The 20,056-nt window shown below is 45.0% G+C and overlaps 1 protein-coding gene and 1 long non-coding RNA gene across 7 annotated transcripts in view; one reads left to right on the top strand and one right to left on the bottom strand.

Annotated features, from left to right (window-relative positions):
• LOC144770238 (uncharacterized) overlaps nt 1–20,056 on the top strand; it is a 1,037,372-nt gene that overhangs the window by 690,618 nt on the left and 326,698 nt on the right. The gene's annotated exons all lie outside the window — the stretch shown is intronic.
• RNF157 (ring finger protein 157) overlaps nt 1–20,056 on the bottom strand; it is a 626,725-nt gene that overhangs the window by 243,501 nt on the left and 363,168 nt on the right. For all 5 annotated transcript variants that reach the window (XM_078654581.1, XM_078654580.1, XM_078654577.1 and 2 more), the window contains one exon: nt 9,888–10,111. In XM_078654581.1, the coding sequence (XP_078510707.1) occupies nt 9,888–10,111 (224 nt within the window). The remainder of the gene's footprint in view (nt 1–9,887; nt 10,112–20,056) is intronic.

Raw genomic sequence — 20,056 nt, forward strand, 5'->3', positions numbered from 1 at the left:
ACTTGCATTGAGAAACACATGCGGGTTTCACAGATATACTAAATGAAGGCTTGATGGTCTCCAACCAAATCATTAGTGCTGCTGTGAATATTTCAAACCTAGCTATGTATGGCTATTGTTATAATCTAGCACTAAAACATTGATACTCACTATCTCGCTGGTCTCAAACCAGAGACTCAACTAGGACACTGAATCTCCCCTTCTCATGTTGCACTTTGTTTTGTTTACATGTGGATGAGGATATGGCCTGCATGAACATGGAGATGGAGACATTTAAGGCTGTATGCCTAAAGTAAAGAAAAACATTACTACAAGACCTATCATGGCTGCTATTTCCATCAGAGTGTTCAAGCCCATCTATAGCATAAAATGCAGCCTCAGCAGCAAAATCAGCAGAAAAAGTGTCAATCCAGAGGAAAAAACACCCATCAGCTATCAACAGCAGTGTGTAAGTCTCCTGCAGAAGGCAAGTAGCGACTGCTCACTTTCCCCTCCTCTGTTACCTACTCTGGTGGGGGGTGGGGGGGCGAGCATTTCGAACTACCTGGATCAGGGGAAGAACATCACAAAAGTAAAGTGTGTTATGGATATGGTCTCACATTCAGAACCTCACCATTGGCAATACCTCCAAAAAAGTCACATCAACATAATATGGACAAATTTCAGCCAGAGGTCAGCGTTCTTCTTCTCAAACAGAACTCAGAATGGACTAAAGAATGTATTCCCACTACTTTCTGATGACAAAAGGCCCAAGAAATGAGGCAAGACCCATTCCAGATCTAAAAAAAACATACAGAAGGAGAAGTTCAGGATGCTAGCAGTTTATCGCATCTACCATCAGTTCCACTGAGGAGATTATCAATGTTCTATAGATCTTCAGGGTGGTTATTTCCATATTCCTAGTGCAAAGAAACATCAGAAATTCCTGCAGTTTTGTGGTACTCTGTTGACATCACCAGTACAAGTCTGCAACAAAAACTTTTTTGAAGTGGAAGGCAGTGGTTTTAGGCATCTTAAAACACAAAATATCTTTGTCTATCTGTATTTAGACTTTTGGATGTTCAAATTCTCATCCTCACAACAAGCTCTTCAGCATTTTCAGTTAAGAATGTCTAGTGAGTGGGCGTGGCCAAGATGGCGGCGGAGTAGGACGTGCTTTCAGTCCCTCCGGCGCCGCATGTTACATAGCCGTGGATATCGCTCTGTTAGGCGCCCATCCGCGCCAGAACCAACAGTGCCGTGGGTCCAGGTGTTGTCCGGCAGTGTCTGGTGCCCTTATTTCCGAAATCGGGCCTGAATACAGAGGTGTGGCAGGGTGCGGCTCAGACGAGTGGCGTGCCTCATGGTCTGCAGAGCGAGGTGACCTGTCAGCCCCAGGGAGGTGCGGTCTGCCCTGCGGAGCTGGCGGGATTGGAGCGGCAACTGCTGGGGACTGTCTCCGGGCGTCCCTAGCCCAGAAGGAAGAGAGCGACCTGCACGAGCAGCGCAGAGGAGGGGCCTGCTGGGTCCCTGCAGTGAAGGCGACGGTGGTGACCGGGCCCGCCGATACTGAGCTGGGGATCAGGTGCTCCCAGTCGCCCGGCGAGGGTGCTGACCCGGCCTGCGACTTCGACGGGAGCGGAGAGCGCGGGGGCCTCCCGGGGACGCCTGTGGATCGCTTCGCGGACTGGTGGGCGCCGCTGAGAGCTTGCACTCGACCGGCGCGGGAGTGAAGGCGGCCAGAGAAGCTACGCGACTCCCTAGCGGCGGCCCGGGGACTGCAGCAGGCCTGAGGCCCGAAGTAAGTTGGAGGGGCCTAGTGCTGGTGGAGGGGCCCTTCCCCGCACCTAGAACTGATTGCGGCACCAAGAAGGGGAACGGCGGGCCTTGGGACTGCTCTGCCGCCTCCTGCCTAGCAATTGAAGGCGATTGAGCTGGACTCTCCTGGGGTGATTGTGGAATGGAGAATGATTGGGGCCTAGCTCTGCTGCTCTATGGGAGTTGAGGAGTGGCTGTCCCCGGCTGGCCTTGGTGTGGTGGAGGCCGCACAAACACGGAGGTCCCTGGCTGACCCTTGGTGAGCGGACGTCTGCAGGAGGCAGTTTGAGGCGTGGCACCTGTGCACCCGGTCCGTCCCTGCCCTAGAGTGCCGAGCGTGCTGCGAGGGCGATAACGGAGATAATGCTCCTGTACAGCAAGCGGGGGGCCCTGTGAGGCCTGGTGCCCATCGTCGACATTAATCCCACTGCATCGGCCCTGGGAGAAGTCTGGAGGTGAGGAACAGGAAGTGGTCCCCCGGGGTGACTGAGGCTCGGTACGCTGGCCGGCGGACGGTGGTTGGCCTGCTTGGAGGGAAGAGCGGAGTTGGGTGGTCAAGACTGTATCACCCCCTCCCCTGGAGCCCGAGTGGGTACGAGAAGGCTGGGAGAGGCCTAGATCTGGACGTAACGCCCTGCTGCCTCTCCTTGTGGTGAGCCAGACAGCGGTCTGTGCCGGAACGTAGCAGAGCATGGGGCCCTGAAGAATCTGCCTGCTTTGCGCCCAGAGAAGTGACTCGCCCACCTGGGGATTGAGCGTTAGCCCGGTGATTGGGCTGGGGCTGGCTTAAGAGAGATCGAGGGGTTTGGTGCTGCCTGAAGGCCGGCGGAGCTGCTAACGGAGGGAGCCTGGGTGGTGCACCCTTCATCGCTTTCCCGGCTTGCTTATAAGCTTCCACAGGGAAGGCAATGGCGACGAGCAGGGTCAAGAAGGACAAGACGGTGAAAGATGGGGCCCAAAAGGTGGCGGTGCAGTCCGCCTCGCCAGTGGAGGACAAGACCCCACGGAGGGAGGATCCTGAAGCGCCAGCGACCAAGGCCTTCATGGTCGAGCTGTTCTCTGCGATCAAGGAGGACATCACGGAACTGCGCTCTCAGTTGGCGTCTGATCTTCGTGAGGTGCGGCGGGACGTGGATGGTGTGGGTGAGCGGGTCGCAACCCTGGAGGAGCATGATCTGGGGACGGCAGAGGATATTCATCAGCTCCAGCAGGACGTGATTCGCCTGACGGAACAGAACTTGGACCTGCAAGCCCACGCCGAGGACTTAGAGAATAGGTCCCGCCGCAATAACATTCGGATTAGGGCGGTGCCTTGGAAGGACGAGGGGTCGGATCTGCGAGAATATGTGGAGGCACTCTTCAAGCACATTCTTAGTGAGGAGACCTTGCAAGATATCCAAATGGACCGAGTGCATCGTGTTGGTCTGCCGCGGGGACCTAAGGCCCCTCCTCCCGACATATTAGTATGTATACACGACTTTCAGCTCAAAGAACGGATCCTGAGGAAGGCACGTGACCTCACTCCCCTTCAGTTCCACGACCACCGTCCTTTGCTTTTTCAGGACCCTGGTAAAAAGGAGGGAATTCAAGCCTGTCACCAATTTCCTACGAGAGCAGAATGTTCCCTATTCTTGGGGGCATCCATTCAGGCTCATCTTTAAATGGAAGAACAAGCTCATCCAGGTCTAGTCCCTGGAAGCGGCCTGTGACATCTTGGGGATGGAATGGCCCACCCCCTCCTATGGAGCCGGTGGCTCTCCCGGCAGGTGCCGGCGGCAATCCGCGGAATGGCAGAGAGTTGGTAAGCCTGCTTCTGCGGTGAAATCTGATTTGTCAGCGACCTTACTGGAACAGGGGGCTGTGGTGGCATCTGTGGCTCTGGTAACGGACGCCTCAGCAGGCACTTGAGGTATGGACCCTTCGCTAGGCCCTAACAGGGCCGGTAGCGGGCGCCAGAGGTGACGGTCCGAAGGAGGTAAATGACTAGATCTTCTTTGTCCTGGTTCGGAGGGGAGTCCTGTATCAGGAATCGAGCGAATGGCAGGTTGGCGCCATGTTCCCCTGCCTTTGGGACCTATTCTACGAACTATGGTATGTTCCATTTCCTTGAACTGTTGTGCTTTGGGTTGTGGGAGGTTTTAGGGGGGGGGGCGTTGCTTTTGGGGCTCCGCATCAGTGCTCCGGGGGATTTGGGATAGGTTGGGGTGGTTGGGTGCCTTCGATGTGTCCTTCAGTGGTCCAGTTTCAGATACCCTGTCTAATGTCTTTATCTCTCTCTAGCCAGTATGAGTAAGGATTTGAAAATTGTTAGCTTGAATGTTTGGGGTCTCAATAACCCTGTTAAGCGCGCAGCTATACTATCGCTGTTGGAGAGTGCGGAAGGGGATGTGTGTCTGTTGCAGGAGACTCACCTCCTCTCCAAGGATACTAAGAGGATGAGGGACAGGCGTTTCCCAGTGCATTTCTGGTCCTCATGTCCGGCAAAAAAGCAGGGGGTGGCTATCCTGTTTAGCGCTAAGGCCCACTGTAAGATCCTATCCCAAGTGGTTGATATCAAAGGGTGCTTCCTGGAGGTTAGGGTCCAATGGGGGACCACGCACTTCACAGTAGGCTTCCTGTATGCCCCAAACGAACGCCAAGTGCCCTTTTTGAAAACGGCGCTTGCTGAGGTGCTAGCTTCCCCGGATGTGTGTGTGCTGGTGGGGGGAGACCTGAATGTAGTAATGGATCCTGTGCTAGATAGATCTGTTGAGCGTTCGTATCAGGCGGGGGCCATCTCACAGGGAGGGAAACAGTGGTTGCATGATGGGGGTTGCATGACGTTTGGCACACTCAACATCCCCTAGAGGGCGATTTCACTTATTACTCCGCAGCTCATAAAACTTATGCGCGCTTGGATCACTTCCTCGCTACAACGTCTCTAATGCCCCATTTGTCTGCAGCAGATATTTCCCCGCGCTCTTTGTCTGACCATGCCCTTATTTCTGTACAGCTGGCCTGTACTGGACAGCGGCCGCCGTCGTCGTCTGGTTGGCGGCTTCGGGATTCCCTCCTCAACCCGGAGTCGGTAGTCACTACTGGAAGGTGGTCCTTGATGATCTAGATGACGCTTTTCACATCACATTCCCCAGGGCTCCTGAACATGTGCTGCTAGGACTCCTGCATGCAAAAGCGTTTCGCTAGCGCTCTATGAGGGGTAAGCAGATCGCTCTGGCCTTGTTAGAGGCGGGTTTAGTTATCCTTGCGCAATGGCGATCAACTGATCCTCCTGACCCGAGGGACTGGATTCGACGGCTGTGGCATCTATTGGCGATGGAAAGACTCTCTTTGTGCATGGATGGCAGGGGAGAGGATTATGCGGAGCTGTGGGAGCCATTCATTCATCTCCTATCTCGAGATCAGCGCGAGGTAACATGTCCGAAGTACCTGCAGTTCCTGCAACTTATCCCGGTGGCGCCACAGGGTGCAGTCCAATAGATTCGGAGGCGCTGGGATGTGATGGGGGCAGGAGTGACTTAGCGCGTGCAGGCGGGTAGACGAGACTGATGCAGAGGAGAGTGGTGGGAGGGGAGGGGGGGTGGGGTGGTTTTGTTTTGTTTGTTGTTCCTGTTTCTATTCTTAATCACAGTAAAATGCTAAAAGTGCTGGCTGTTCCTCCTGGCATTGCATGCGCGCTCGCCGGGTTGCCCTCCGGTGTGTAGACCCAAAGGCTGTGTTTAATACTACTGGATCTTGCTCTGCCGGCCAGTGGATGTAGGCAGCTGAGCTGTGTTATGTGATGCTATACTGCTCAATAAAAATTATTGATTCTAAGAATGTCTAGTGAGTCAGCTGGAGTTGCATGTCAATAAAGAAAAGTTGCTGGACGCCTTGAATGCAAAAGTGTATTCTTCAGAGGAGAGATTTTTACCTATCTGTCTGAAATGTGACAGTGTTCTGAAAACGATTCGCCTGATAACAAGATAGATTTAATCTCTTCTGGGGTCATTAGCGGTTGTTTGGGATTTCATAGAAGAACAATTTCATGAGATACCATTACTGAGAAACCATTTAATCTAAACTGTTTAATAGAAATATTCAGATTTAATAGTATTTACTTTTTCACAGAAACCAATTCATAGAATGTCTTTTTGGTTGAAATTAGCTTTTGAATGCTTATTTTTGTAAATGGTTGCAGGTCTTACTTTCAGAGAGTTTTGTTGGAGATATTTATTTCAGTGTTTTACTTCAGGGGACATTATTTAATATTTGTATCTTTTACATTGTCAAACAATTACTTCGGATGCTTCTAACTCGCTGAACCATCACCACCTGTAAACAAAATCCATCACTGACCCATCACAAGCACCAAAACATCATCAATCCCTTCCCCCAAACGCCCCTCACACCATCTAAACTGCACTCCTCCCTGAAGCCTAAAAGCCCTTTCAACCCCAAAACTCCACTATCCCTAACTCATAAAATCACTCACTAAGCCCTAATTCCACCCATCCCTAAACCCTAAAAATCCCTCACCTTCCTTAGACACCTGTCACCATGACACATAAGTGCTCCTCAACCCTGTAAACTACTCATCACAAACCCTAAAAACCCCTTTCTAAAACCGAACTTCACCTATCCTTGAATTCTAAAAAACCCCCACCACCCTAAAGTCCACCACATCATGAGCCTGAAAACCTCTTCACCACCCCAGCCGCTACCCATAATTGAACCCTAAAACCCCTCACCAGCCTTAAACTCTGCCCATTCCTGAAACCTAAAAGCACCTCACACACTTAAACATCATTCATCCGAGAATCCTAAAAAACTCTCACCACCCCTACACTACACCCATCATCTCTAACCCTTCACCCCTAACAACCCTTTTCTATGCCCGAACTCGTTATTCATAACCCCTCATTCCCTTAAACATTACCTAACCCTGAACCCAAAAACACCAATAGTCCTAAACTCCACCCAAGTTTAATGTAATTTAGGATTTTTCCTTAAAATGATCTTTCCTTTAAAATGTTTGCTTTAATGTTCCATATTTTTGTATTAAAATCTTAAAACTGGTTTCCATGTTTTGGTTTCCTCCAATGTGGTTTCTCAGTTTTCAATTAATTCACACTCAACATTAAATAGCATCCTGCATTTTCCCACAACACATGGCCATCTTCATGAGTTCACTTGAGCACACCAGTGGTGAATAGAAGATCAGTTGTGCCAATTCTCAGACAGATGGCACTGCCTTCTCAAGCTGCTCAGTCATATGGTGATGTAGACATATAAATCTCCTTTATGATATGGACTTCCATCAAGATGTTCCAAGTTAAACAGTTGTGACAATGCCTCTCTAACCGTTTCGGGTACTCATATGGACCATCTTCAGATTAAAGGGACACGGTCATCAAAGACAATGTCTTATCACATAAATCTCCTGGAACTAAGAACTGCATACTGAGCCCTTCAGCATTTCATTGTGCCTTCAAGACACAATCCCTTTTTGTTCAATTGGACAATAGGCATTATTTGAACAAACAATGGGGGATGTGATCTGTCACTGTACATTCACAGGAAGCGCAGTTTAACTGGAAGTGGCTCATAGCACGGAAATTGGAGATTTCTGCCGTTCTCCTAACTGGCATCTGAAATACTCAAGTGGCTTCGCTAAGCAGATCTTCCACGAACACCACAAATTGGTCCTAAACAACGCCATCCTACACATCTTCTGCGACTGGGGATTTTCTCAATTGGACCTCTTTGCAAGCACAGACAATAAGAAATGTTCATACTTTCCCTCCAGGTACTACCAACCACAAACTGGTCAGGGAAATTTCTCTAAGCTTTTTCTCCATTTCCTCAAATACCAGCAGTCACTATGAAGCCAACATACTCAAAAGCCAGGATGTTTCTTAATAGCACCAGAATGGCACTATAAATGGTGGGTCACTGACCTTTATCACCTGTCAGAGTGTCCACACAAGAGGCTGCTGTGCACAAGGCACAGGTTTCCGGGTCAGATCATCCATCCCTACCTACCAACTTTGAATTTGGCAGAGTGACCTCTGAACTCATTCAATATGGGCACTTGACCCTTCCTCTGGATGTGTGAGTATTCTAAAAGAAGCTAAACACCCACACACGAGTGATTTATACACCTTCAAAAGCAAGCGATTTTGAATCTGGTTTCCTCAGAAAAACATCAGTCTCACTACCTGTCAAGTATAAGGGACATTAGCATATCTTTTTCATTTGGCCAGGTCAGGATTGCAATTCTCTTCAATTAAAGTTCATATGGCTACTATTTCCAAAGCTCTGGTTATTAAAGACTTCCTAGAAGGAATAAGAAACGTTTTCCCCTAGAGGAGACCGACACCCCTTCCTGGTGGGGTGGAGGGCTTGAATATCGTATCAAGGCTCTTGGACAGTCCATCTGACCCAATTTACAAGGTTTCTCTACAGCACTGAAGCTTTCTTTGCAGCTATCACACCTATGCACAGGGTTAGCAAGATTCAAGTCTTGTATTCCCATGAACCTTATGCCGTGTTCCATAAGAGATAAGTGATCATGTGGATTCTTCAGAGGTTTTTCATACGGTGATCTCAAATTTCCATGTAAAGCAAACTACTGCTTTGCCTGCTTTCTTTCAGAATCCTGCTCCACCTGGCTGAAGGATAACTCTATATGTTAGATGAAAGGAGGTTACTTACATTTTATTTGGACAAAAGAAAAAGACATAAGAAAAAATAAACACATGATTGTAAACTGTGGGTCCCTTAAGCACCGCACAGGACTGACTACCTCAATGCAGTATCTCTCAAAATGGATAGCCACTTTCATTATATTATGCTATGAAAAAGCCAATAAGACTTTAGCTGGAAGACCAAAGCCCATGCTACCAGGCGTAAAGCTGGTACTGCTGCCTTACTGAGGAATATTCCCTTTGTGGAGATTTGTAAATCAGCTACCTAGAAGTCTGTTCATACATTTATGGAGACATTGTTGTCTTGATTCAGACTCTAGAGCAGATGCCAAAGTACAGCTGTCTTCCTGAAGAAACTGATTTGGGTAGGCTTATTTTCCTTTTATCCATTCCACCACAATTAGTAAGGATGGGCTTACTATGCTATTCAATGGAAATCTCTTGAAGGAATGGTTGCTTACCCTGTATCCTAGTTTTCCTTCATGGAAATCTGCATTGAAAAAAAAGGCACACCACACAACTCCCTGATGGACGAATACAGGAAGATGATGGCTGTTGCAGTAATATCCTTTGTGTCCAATATAATAAAATAACTAGAGCAATTACCACTGAAAGAGCATGGTGAGGTACTATGGCTGCAGCCTATGTGGCTTTACTGTCCTAGTTTTCCCCTGAGTTTACTTAAAAAAAAAAAAGGTTTGTAAAAGATGTTTTTACTTGTAGCCTAGTTCGGCTGGTGACTTATTTTAACGTGATCACTCTGACTTTAAAAAATACATAGAATAGGTCAATACAGCCTTTTTAGCAGGTTGCAAAATTATTTTACATTACTTAAGATATGGATTTTCTAACAAAACATTTAAAATTAATTATTTCTTGGAAAAAATGCCATGGGACAAATCAGTGCTTATCAATTCAATGGAGAGTCCCCTGAATGGGAACTAAGATCACAGGCTAAGCAACTATTCCTTCTCTACAGCTTTCCCAATATATTACAGCCATTTTGCTGTCCCTGTTGTATGTTCTGAATGCGGCATCTGTATGGTAAGAATGACCCAATGTAAAGTCATAGGAACTGTAATACTAGATTTAAACATGTGGTGGACTTCGAGGAGATACAGCTCTCACTCAACCCCTGCCTCTGTAAAAAACATATTTGCTAGTGTAAGCCTTGCAGGACAAAGCGAACTCCTCACTCACACCCTTGGTCTGTATGACTCTACTCTAATGCAGACATCTCTAGTACTCCTACTGTGCCACATGATTCTGTATGACGTGCTCTGACCTCTTTTGATGGGCCAGGGGGTTGACGTGCACCCCCTCTGCATGTATAACTCATGTTACTTTAAGTTTTCCTGTGCTTATAACTATTTGTGCAGTTTCATTGGTTAGATCAGCACTTACTTGGACAGGCTCTTCTTAAGTTTAAAGCCTTGGCTACTGCAGTCAGAAAGGCGGTCCATGGCAGAGTGCGTCCTGATTGGAGGGAGGTCACCATCACTCCCGTAGGAGGGCAGCATCCCTGGCACACGCAGTGGAGGAGCAGATGAGGGGGAGGGCGTAAGAGGTCCATTCAGAGCCTCTAGCAGAGAAACAACCTCATACCCTGCTGGAACGTGATCGGAGGCCTGTGAAACAGAGTTAAGGGAACATTGAGTGGGTCTGGGACATTATCTTATTGAAAACACCCACCCTTAAAGCAGTGATTTCAAACATCAACCCTCCCAAATACCTGCAGCTTAATAAGTTTTACATTGGCAGTATCAGAATTTCCTTACAATGGTAATGCTTAAAGCTAGAGTCACAAGTCCAAACCTCTTAAACCTCCTAAGGGCCAATTATGTGTTCAAGCTTCACAGGTCAGTGAAGACAATTGAGAGATTTAATCCCTTTAGTAAATAAATCATGATCACAAACATGGTTTGTCAACAAGCAAGCTGGGGTGTACCTTTGTAGTGTTTTTTATTTATTTTATTTTATTTAGTTTATTTTTTATTTTAAAAAGTAGGAAGGACTCCCTATAGTCACCATGGTCCAAGATTAGAATCCAACCCATCAATGCCAAATGTTTTGTCCATTCAAAAGCTCCTGATGGCTATAGCAAAGGATACAGAATCATAAGGGAATGGATCATTTGTACCTGTATTACAACCAGGGTTTGGTATGTTAGCCGTTTAAAAAAACCCTCATTAACGTACAGGAGTGGTGGAGCGGTAGATCTTGATTATCTGCTTTTTGTGTAACGTGAAAGAATCATCATTGGGTCTTTTTTGTAAAATATGCTTTCCTCCACCCGGAGGTGGACCAACTGGTGACAACAGTAGTGACCAGAAATTAAGTGAATTAGAGTAAAATGAAAGTTAAAATTACCTACAGCTCCTCAACGAGGATATTTTATTCAGTTGGAGATGGGGCAAGGGTAAAATCAGGGTGGTGCATGCATAGAAAAGTTACTATTCTATATACGGACAAGCACCAGTCTACATCAAGGATCGTCTGACGCGTTACAATCCGAAACGATCACTTAGATCCTCGGATGCTCAACTATTGGTTTGCCCTCGCTTCAAATTGGCAACAAAGGGTGGAAGATCCTTTTCCACACAAATCCCACAGTTGTGGAATAAGTTGCCAGTTTCGCTTCGTAAGGAGGCCAATCTCCTACAGTTCAGAAAACAACTGAAAACAACATTATTCAGGGAAGCTTTTGGCCTTTAATTATAAGATACCTTATTTCTTTGCTAGCCTGGAAAATTTGGTTGTTTCTTGGTCTGAAAGCGTCTTGAGACCGGTGGGTGAACTGGCGCTATACAAACTAAAGTAACAATAACAATAACAACACCTATTAGTCTATGTGATTGGTTGAAATGTTTCAGCCCTTGTATCGCCCAGAATATTGTTGGCTCACCCCAACAATGTGCTAGACACAAAGACGTTCACAGTTCACAGTTCCGCTGGGCAGAGGAGCCTGGTTAGTCCCAGAATCTACGACTATGGCAGAATGTAAAAAGAGAACTGTACCTTTGTGTGCAGTTAAGTGATGAGGACCATGCTACCTAAGTCCCTTAGTAGAACTGTAGTTACATCCTAGGCAGAGGTTGGTGGTAATGCCTCAGTCAAGATCAGAGGGGGCTGGCATGTATTGGTTTATAAAGAGTTAAACTTAATTGGAGCATCAGGCCACTCAATAGCGGGTTTCCCATGTATATCAACACAAAGTCAGACCAGAGGCTGACAACTACACAGCAAAAAGAAATACATTGAAGACTGTGTGTCAATCTGAGAGCAGATATAATGCATCTTTCTTGAAAATGGTGATTAATTAATATAGAAAACTGTTCGGGACATGACAGAACTCTCCAAGTCTGGCTAACAATGGAGTGATATATGTTAATATACGCTACTCACAATATGTCTTTTTGATGTAAGAACATTAATTAAAATTGCTTAGTACACAATATGTGATGGGTTTTGGTATGCATCCAGTGTGATAAAATGTACGACAGACCAGAAAAATTGTAACTTGCACAATACATCATCTGGTTCTTTGGTCATTATACTGAAAACTCAAGAAATAATTAGGAGAAGGGATAGAGATCCTCCTGTATTTTTCTGGCCAGAGTGGTAATGACCTCAGCAAGGTAATCAATTTCACACTTCTCAATATGTCCCAACCCAGCACATTTTTTATTTTAAAAAGTAGGAAGGACTCCCTATAGTCACCATGGTCCAAGATTAGAATCCATCCCATCAATGCCAAATGTTTTGTCCATTCAAAAGCTCCTGATGGCTATAGCAAAGGATACAGAATCATAAGGGAATGGATCATTTGTACCTGTATTACAACCAGGGTTTGGTATGTTAGCCGTTTAAAAAAACCCTCATTAACGTACAGGAGTGGTGGAGCGGTAGATCTTGATTATCTGCTTTTTGTGTAACGTGAAAGCATCATCATTGGGTCTTTTTTGTAAAATATGCTTTCCTCCACCCGGAGGTGGACCAACTGGTGACAACAGTAGTGACCAGAAATTAAGTGAATTAGAGTAAAATGAAAGTTAAAATTACCTACAGCTCCTCAACGAGGATATTTTATTCAGTTGGAGATGGGGCAAGGTTAAAATCAGGGTGGTGCATGCATAGAAAAGTTACTATTCTATATACGGACAAGCACCAGTCTACATCAAGGATCGTCTGACGCGTTACAATCCGAAACGATCACTTAGATCCTCGGATGCTCAACTATTGGTTTGCCCTCGCTTCAAATTGGCAACAAAGGGTGGAAGATCCTTTTCCACACAAATCCCACAGTTGTGGAATAAGTTGCCAGTTTCGCTTCGTAAGGAGGCCAATCTCCTACAGTTCAGAAAACAACTGAAAACAACATTATTCAGGGAAGCTTTTGGCCTTTAATTATAAGATACCTTATTTCTTTGCTAGCCTGGAAAATTTGGTTGTTTCTTGGTCTGAAAGCGTCTTGAGACCGGTGGGTGAACTGGCGCTATACAAACTAAAGTAACAATAACAATAACAACACCTATTAGTCTATGTGATTGGTTGAAATGTTTCAGCCCTTGTATCGCCCAGAATATTGTTGGCTCACCCCAACAATGTGCTAGACACAAAGACGTTCACAGTTCACAGTTCCGCTGGGCAGAGGAGCCTGGTTAGTCCCAGAATCTACGACTATGGCAGAATGTAAAAAGAGAACTGTACCTTTGTGTGCAGTTAAGTGATGAGGACCATGCTACCTAAGTCCCTTAGTAGAACTGTAGTTACATCCTAGGCAGAGGTTGGTGGTAATGCCTCAGTCAAGATCAGAGGGGGCTGGCATGTATTGGTTTATAAAGAGTTAAACTTAATTGGAGCATCAGGCCACTCAATAGCGGGTTTCCCATGTATATCAACACAAAGTCAGACCAGAGGCTGACAACTACACAGCAAAAAGAAATACATTGAAGACTGTGTGTCAATCTGAGAGCAGATATAATGCATCTTTCTTGAAAATGGTGATTAATTAATATAGAAAACTGTTCGGGACATGACAGAACTCTCCAAGTCTGGCTAACAATGGAGTGATATATGTTAATATACGCTACTCACAATATGTCTTTTTGATGTAAGAACATTAATTAAAATTGCTTAGTACACAATATGTGATGGGTTTTGGTATGCATCCAGTGTGATAAAATGTACGACAGACCAGAAAAATTGTAACTTGCACAATACATCATCTGGTTCTTTGGTCATTATACTGAAAACTCAAGAAATAATTAGGAGAAGGGATAGAGATCCTCCTGTATTTTTCTGGCCAGAGTGGTAATGACCTCAGCAAGGTAATCAATTTCACACTTCTCAATATGTCACAACCCAGCACATTTTCTATTTTAAAAAGTAGGAAGGACTCCCTATAGTCACCATGGTCCAAGATTAGAATCCATCCCATCAATGCCAAATGTTTTGTCCATTCAAAAGCTCCTGATGGCTATAGCAAAGGATACAGAATCATAAGGGAATGGATCATTTGTACCTGTATTACAACCAGGGTTTGGTATGTTAGCCGTTTAAAAAAACCCTCATTAACGTACAGGAGTGGTGGAGCGGTAGATCTTGATTATCTGCTTTTTGTGCAACGTGAAAGCATCATCATTGGGTCTTTTTTGTAAAATATGCTTTCCTCCACCCGGAGGTGGACCAACTGGTGACAACAGTAGTGACCAGAAATTAAGTGAATTAGAGTAAAATGAAAGTTAAAATTACCTACAGCTCCTCAACAAGGATATTTTATTCAGTTGGAGATGGGGCAAGGTTAAAATCAGGGTGGTGCATGCATAGAAAAGTTACTATTCTATGACACCTATTAGTCTATGTGATTGGTTGAAATGTTTCAGCCCTTGTATCGCCCAGAATATTGTTGGCTCACCCCAACAATGTGCTAGACACAAAGACGTTCACAGTTCCTCCAACAATGTCACGATGTACCACAGATGAGAGCAAAGCTCTTCCAGAAAAACAGATTACTCTGGGAGGCACACAGCAAGCAGGCTCTAGACTGAACACTGGGCAAAGACAGCTGGACAAGGTCCTGGACCTGAAGCGAGAACCAATAGCACTCCCCAATAACAACAGAATAGTCCTTTAGCACAGCTCAACCTGGGCGCCTTTATTCACAGGTCTCAAGGTAATCTTATGGGGATGCTTGATCATCAATCTCTTTTTGGGAGAATCCCAATAGTACTCCCTGAAATGTACTATGATGGAACACATTACAACTCCCAGAGGGATAGCTACGGTACAAAATGGCCACAATGAATCAAGAACCTGGGCTAGTGTATGGTCCCCCACTATGCTGACTGCTACCTTGGGACAACACCAGAAGAAGGCCTGACACAGTCCTTCACAAAAGCAGCAAATAGTAGTGTGATGTCCAATATAGGGCTGAAAGGCAGAAAAGAAGCAAAGCCTACTACTAGGAAACACAGGACAGTTTGAAGCCTGAAGGATTTTAAAGAGAAAGAAGAGCAGTTGCATAGCCCCAGCCCACAAAGCAGCTCAGGCGGCACCCTGTAAAACACCAAATGGACTTAAGGATCAAGGAGACCGTGACATCTGAACAGGAACTAAGTAGATCCCAGTGCATAGTGGTGCAAGACATTCAAAATGTCCTGGTAAACCCATAACAAAAGATAAAGTCACTTAATGAACTAAAGACCTGAACACAGCCCAAGGAATGACCGTGGTACCTTGAACTACAGGGCTCCTCAAGTACAGCCCAGAATGGATGACACTAGAAGGAAGGAGAAAGGGAGAGAGACCCAAAGGTTATCCAAGGGAATGAATCCCGTGTAAACCCCTGGATGTTACTTCAAGCACACTATCTTATGTTATGTTATGTTAAGATAGTTTAAAGAGCGCACAGCTGCCCCAGCAACCTTACAAACAAGGTTCTCAGGTAAGCTCCAGTGCAAGGCAGAGGTGCACAGTAAATGTGTTAACTCAAAAGGCATCACATTAAACTCACCTACTGAGTCAAAAGATGTAAACCTTAGTAACCAGAGGAAAACACCGAAGAGCATTAGATTGGATTGCAAGACATCAAAACTGAAGAAAGTCCTGGTGGTGGGGTTGGGGGCGGGGAACATGGATGGCTCAATGTACCGAGAAGCTTTATCCGGTACCATAGAATTTAACAGCTCTACAAAATACCACTGCATGCAACCACATAGAGATAAAGATAGGGGGTATGTAAGCCAGCAGGTGTACATGGGAGCAGGGTGCTGCATGTTATGAGGCTCAAATATTTTTGAACCCATTTTATTCTCTGCAAAAATGATCCACATCTTTTCCTGTTGATATGTACATCTCAGAAAAAAGGAGGGGTGAAAGGAGAGCTTACTAGTAATTCCAGTCTCCCTTTTACCAGGCAAATACAATTTTAATAACATTCAAATCTGATTAGAAGACTGAAAAAGTAGCAGAGCTAAAGACAAGATTCAAACCTAATACAGTCTTCAACAAGCGGGTTCATGGGTTGGTGAGGCGTTAGTGGGAGATTTGGATAGATTATGTTCTGTATCTGTTGGTTCTTGGAGATGAAATCTTGAGCTTGCTGCAAGACGACTGGGTCATCATTAAAAAGAAACAAAAACTATGGATGTACAAGCCATCGCTGGGATAAACGGTCACCGGTCGGAGAAGTGCTAATCAGAGTTGTAGACCGCTTTGGCACCAAATCAATGAAAGGGGATAAGAAAATAACTTGGTTGGATGGGGCACAGAGAATACACCCCTTAAATTATGCCCATCCTGTAATCATGAATTCCATTGTTTACTAAGAAATGCATGGTCATGGAATTAGAGAGCAATTCTCAACCTCAGAGTACTGAATGAGTACACCACATCACATCATTTCAAAAGGACAACACTGCAGCTTGGGATCTCCCTTTTCCAACAAGGAGATTACCAGGCAACCCTTTACCTCACAAATGTAAATGTCCACCTCTCTATACAACCTGCTAACCACCAGATTTTGTGGCAAAAGGTATATATTAAATCAGGCAGTTTGCAACCTAAAAGGAGCTGTGTACATCTGGCCCCTAGTGATTTGGCACCTGAACTCTTAGAATCTGAAGATGTACAGCTCCCAGTGGAGTGCATGCAAATGCTAAAAAAAAAGTCAGAAAACCAACTGCTCCAGCATGGTATGCTGCCAAATGGAAAAGTTTTCTCAATAGTATTCCATGGGGAAGTGGTAAAGAGGAAAAGCAGGCACATTACAAGTCGGACTCTGAGCATCCACTAAAAAAAGAGGAAATATTAATTCTGGGTCTGATTCCCTGGCATCTCCAGACTTTTATACACCAATATCTCCAAGTGAAAGTAAGAAATCTGCTGTGTTCCCATGGATCTCATAATTTGATGGAGTCAGTAATTCTGTTACTGCCCATATCCAAATTAAGAGGCAACTTGTAACAATGGCATAAGTGTTTACATAGCTTATTTGCATTATGTTCAAACCAAATGTTAGTTCATCAAGAAGAACATCAACTTTTAAATCAAGCTTTATGTTAGTTCATCAAGAAGAACATCAACTTTTAAATCAATCTTTAGTCATTTGCACTTCTCTGCAGGCAACTTTAGACAAGTGATTTTTCTAATCCAGAGTGTGCAGCCTATAGCTCTGACACACAACATAAAGCACCTTGTGACCATTCAAAACCCTCTGTAAAGACTCAACTACTCGTGATCTTAAAGTCATGGATAAAGGTACCTGGATTGTAAGAAAATCAATTTGCTGGCGGAGACTGTTTGTTTCAGTATATGTGCTCCAGGTCTCTAACCTACAATCACTTACTACTAAGTTGGCAATAGACATGTTTCTTGACCACACGGACCGATGCAATTCCTTTCTGAAGAGCCCTCTGAACCATCAACTTTAAAGCTTTAGTCCCCTTCCCAGTTTCAAGAAAATATCGGAGTATTAGTGACTTGTTGCATTTAAAAATAAATAATAATCATTTGTTAATTGAGTTAAGTTTCTTGATGAAGCATCACCAGACCATTTTTTCCATAAGCAAGGGTTTGTAAGTCTACTGTACGTATTCATCCCTTGCATCTGTAATTTTTCCAGACTTAAGGAAACATGCCACAATTCTCCCCCTGAAGAAAAAAAAACAAATGGGGATCCTGGGGATTTGAATAATTACAGGCCAATCTCTCTGTTGTCGGCACCAGCAAAAATGCTGGCAAAACTGGTGCAGCGGCAATTAACCAACTTCATTGAGAGTAAGGGCATATTACATGACACTCAATCCGGTTTTCGGTCTGGTTTTAGTACAGACGGCACTCTTGGAGGTGGCTGAGTCAGTAAGACTGTCAGTAGACTCTGGGGCATTGGCGATGGTGGTGCTCCTGGATCTCTGTGCTGCGTTCGACACAGTTGAACACTTCTTGCTGGTTCAAAGGCTGCAGGAGATGGGCATTGGGGGCATGGCTCTGGCATGGCTGAAGTCTTACCTCAATAATCGGTCACAGAAGGTCACTTTGCAACCCTATCAATCTGAACCTAAACATCTTTGGTGCGGAGTCCCCCAGGGGTCAGCGTTCAGTCCACTTCTGTTCAATCTCTATCTGGCTCCACTGTTCTCTCTGATATCTAACTAGGGGGGTGTAGTCGATTTCATACGCCGACGACACACAGTTGTTTTTTTCCTTTAAAGAGCAGACTGAGGACTCTTTCAAGAGCTTCAAGGGCTGTTTGAGAAACATTGCGGTGTGGATGAACAATAACAAACTCATACTCAACGCTGGAAAAACTGAGGTGATGATTTACAGGAAGGAGCCGCCTCCATTGCCGGATATCTTGTGGCCGTTGGAAATGGGACCACCCTCTGCCCCTGCAGCTACTATAAAAAAAATCTAAGCGTGAAGTGGGAGGCTGATCTTTCATTCTTGGCTCAAATACGGCAGGTGACAGCCACCTGTTTCAGCAAATTGAGAAATTTGAGGAAAGTTCTGCATTTGCTACCAGAAGATTGCAGCAAAATCATAGTCCACGCCATAGTGACAACTAGGCTGGACTATGCTAATGGCCTCTAACTGGGCTTGCCAAAGAACCTAATTAGACTTCTGCAGATGAACCAAAATGCGGCTGCAAGACCGATCATACGTGTTCCATTCCGTCATCATGTCTCTCCGCATATAAAAGAGCTCCATTGCCTACCGGTGGTAAAAAGAAATGAATAGTATGAAGGCTCTGACTATGGCATTTCGAGCTATGCATAGTAACTGTCCCAGCTACCTCAAAAAAAGGTTATGCTGCTATAACCAGACTCGCTCATTAAGGTCCATTTCACAAAAGCTGCTCTGTACCCCGCGCTTTAGGAAGGCTCGCCTAGGCAGCAGGTCCTTCGCGGTCGGGACTGACAAATTGTGAAACTTCCTGCCAAGCAACCTCCGTCACATTGATTCAGAGCCACTTTTTAGAAAAACAGTTAAGACCTGGCTCTTTAGGGCAGAGTAGTGGTTTAGTGTTTTAAGCTTTTCGTCAGCTTACTGCCTACTGCTAGAGCGCTGGGACACCTCTGTTTGAGGTAGCTGGTTGCGCTTTATAAATGTTGGTATTCCAATAACCTAGATATTTCCAGAAGGTATTCCAGGGGTAACTCTAGTCTCTAGAACAGACTTCTACAGAGATACGTGGGTGCCTGTAGGATTTCCAAATTGCCCTGCCTGTCAGTAGTCTAGTAGTTGGGAAAGTAAGAGGTCAAAATCAATGAAGGAGCGGAGGGTTTAAACCGTCCCTCAATGCCGATATAGCAGATCCTCATAAACTAAAGCAGATATTGGTGGCACATGACACAAATAAAATATGTCCTATATCCAAACCTGTGGACCTACAGGAGTGTAATTAAAAGGAATTATGTGATTTTTAAGAAGACGCTTTGATTACCACCATCTACTATTCAGTTATTAATAAACATGTTCGTAGACAGACAAGAAATTCCTTTATTACACAAACATCTCTGACAGAGGATAATGACATTTCTGCACAGTATACCCCCAATTAGTTTTGTCAGACTGTGTTTGTAAATACCACTCTCATTGGTTGCTGTGTTATACGTAACTGAAAATACAATCAAAAAGAATAAAAAAAATAGGAAACTTTCAGCATGCTATACAAAATCTTAAACTGGCTGGAATCCGTACACTTGAATTACTCAAGCACAGGCATAGGTTATTTATAGGAAAATGAGGATAGCTTCAGTGGCAATGGGAAACATATCTAGGATCTAACCAGACCTGCGCTTTGAGGAGGAAGAAGGCCTCAATTGTTCTCGCTTTTTCCTCTTCTTTGTGAGACACAAGATGTCATCCCACTTGTCCAATGAAAATTTCCTGAATGACCACGGGCTGATTTTGACAGGAGAACATGATTTCAACTCCTTCTTATTCATGTAAATAGCTGGTAAAGCATGAGCTTTTCAACCATGGAAGCTTTCGGGGGCATCTTGGCCCGCTTATTTTAAGCCCCAGTGTCGTGATCAGGCCCATGCACACATACAACGGTATTGAATGTA

This window comes from Lissotriton helveticus, chromosome 7 (assembly GCF_964261635.1).
Source record: "Lissotriton helveticus chromosome 7, aLisHel1.1, whole genome shotgun sequence".
In the NCBI taxonomy this organism is placed as follows: domain Eukaryota; kingdom Metazoa; phylum Chordata; class Amphibia; order Caudata; family Salamandridae; genus Lissotriton; species Lissotriton helveticus.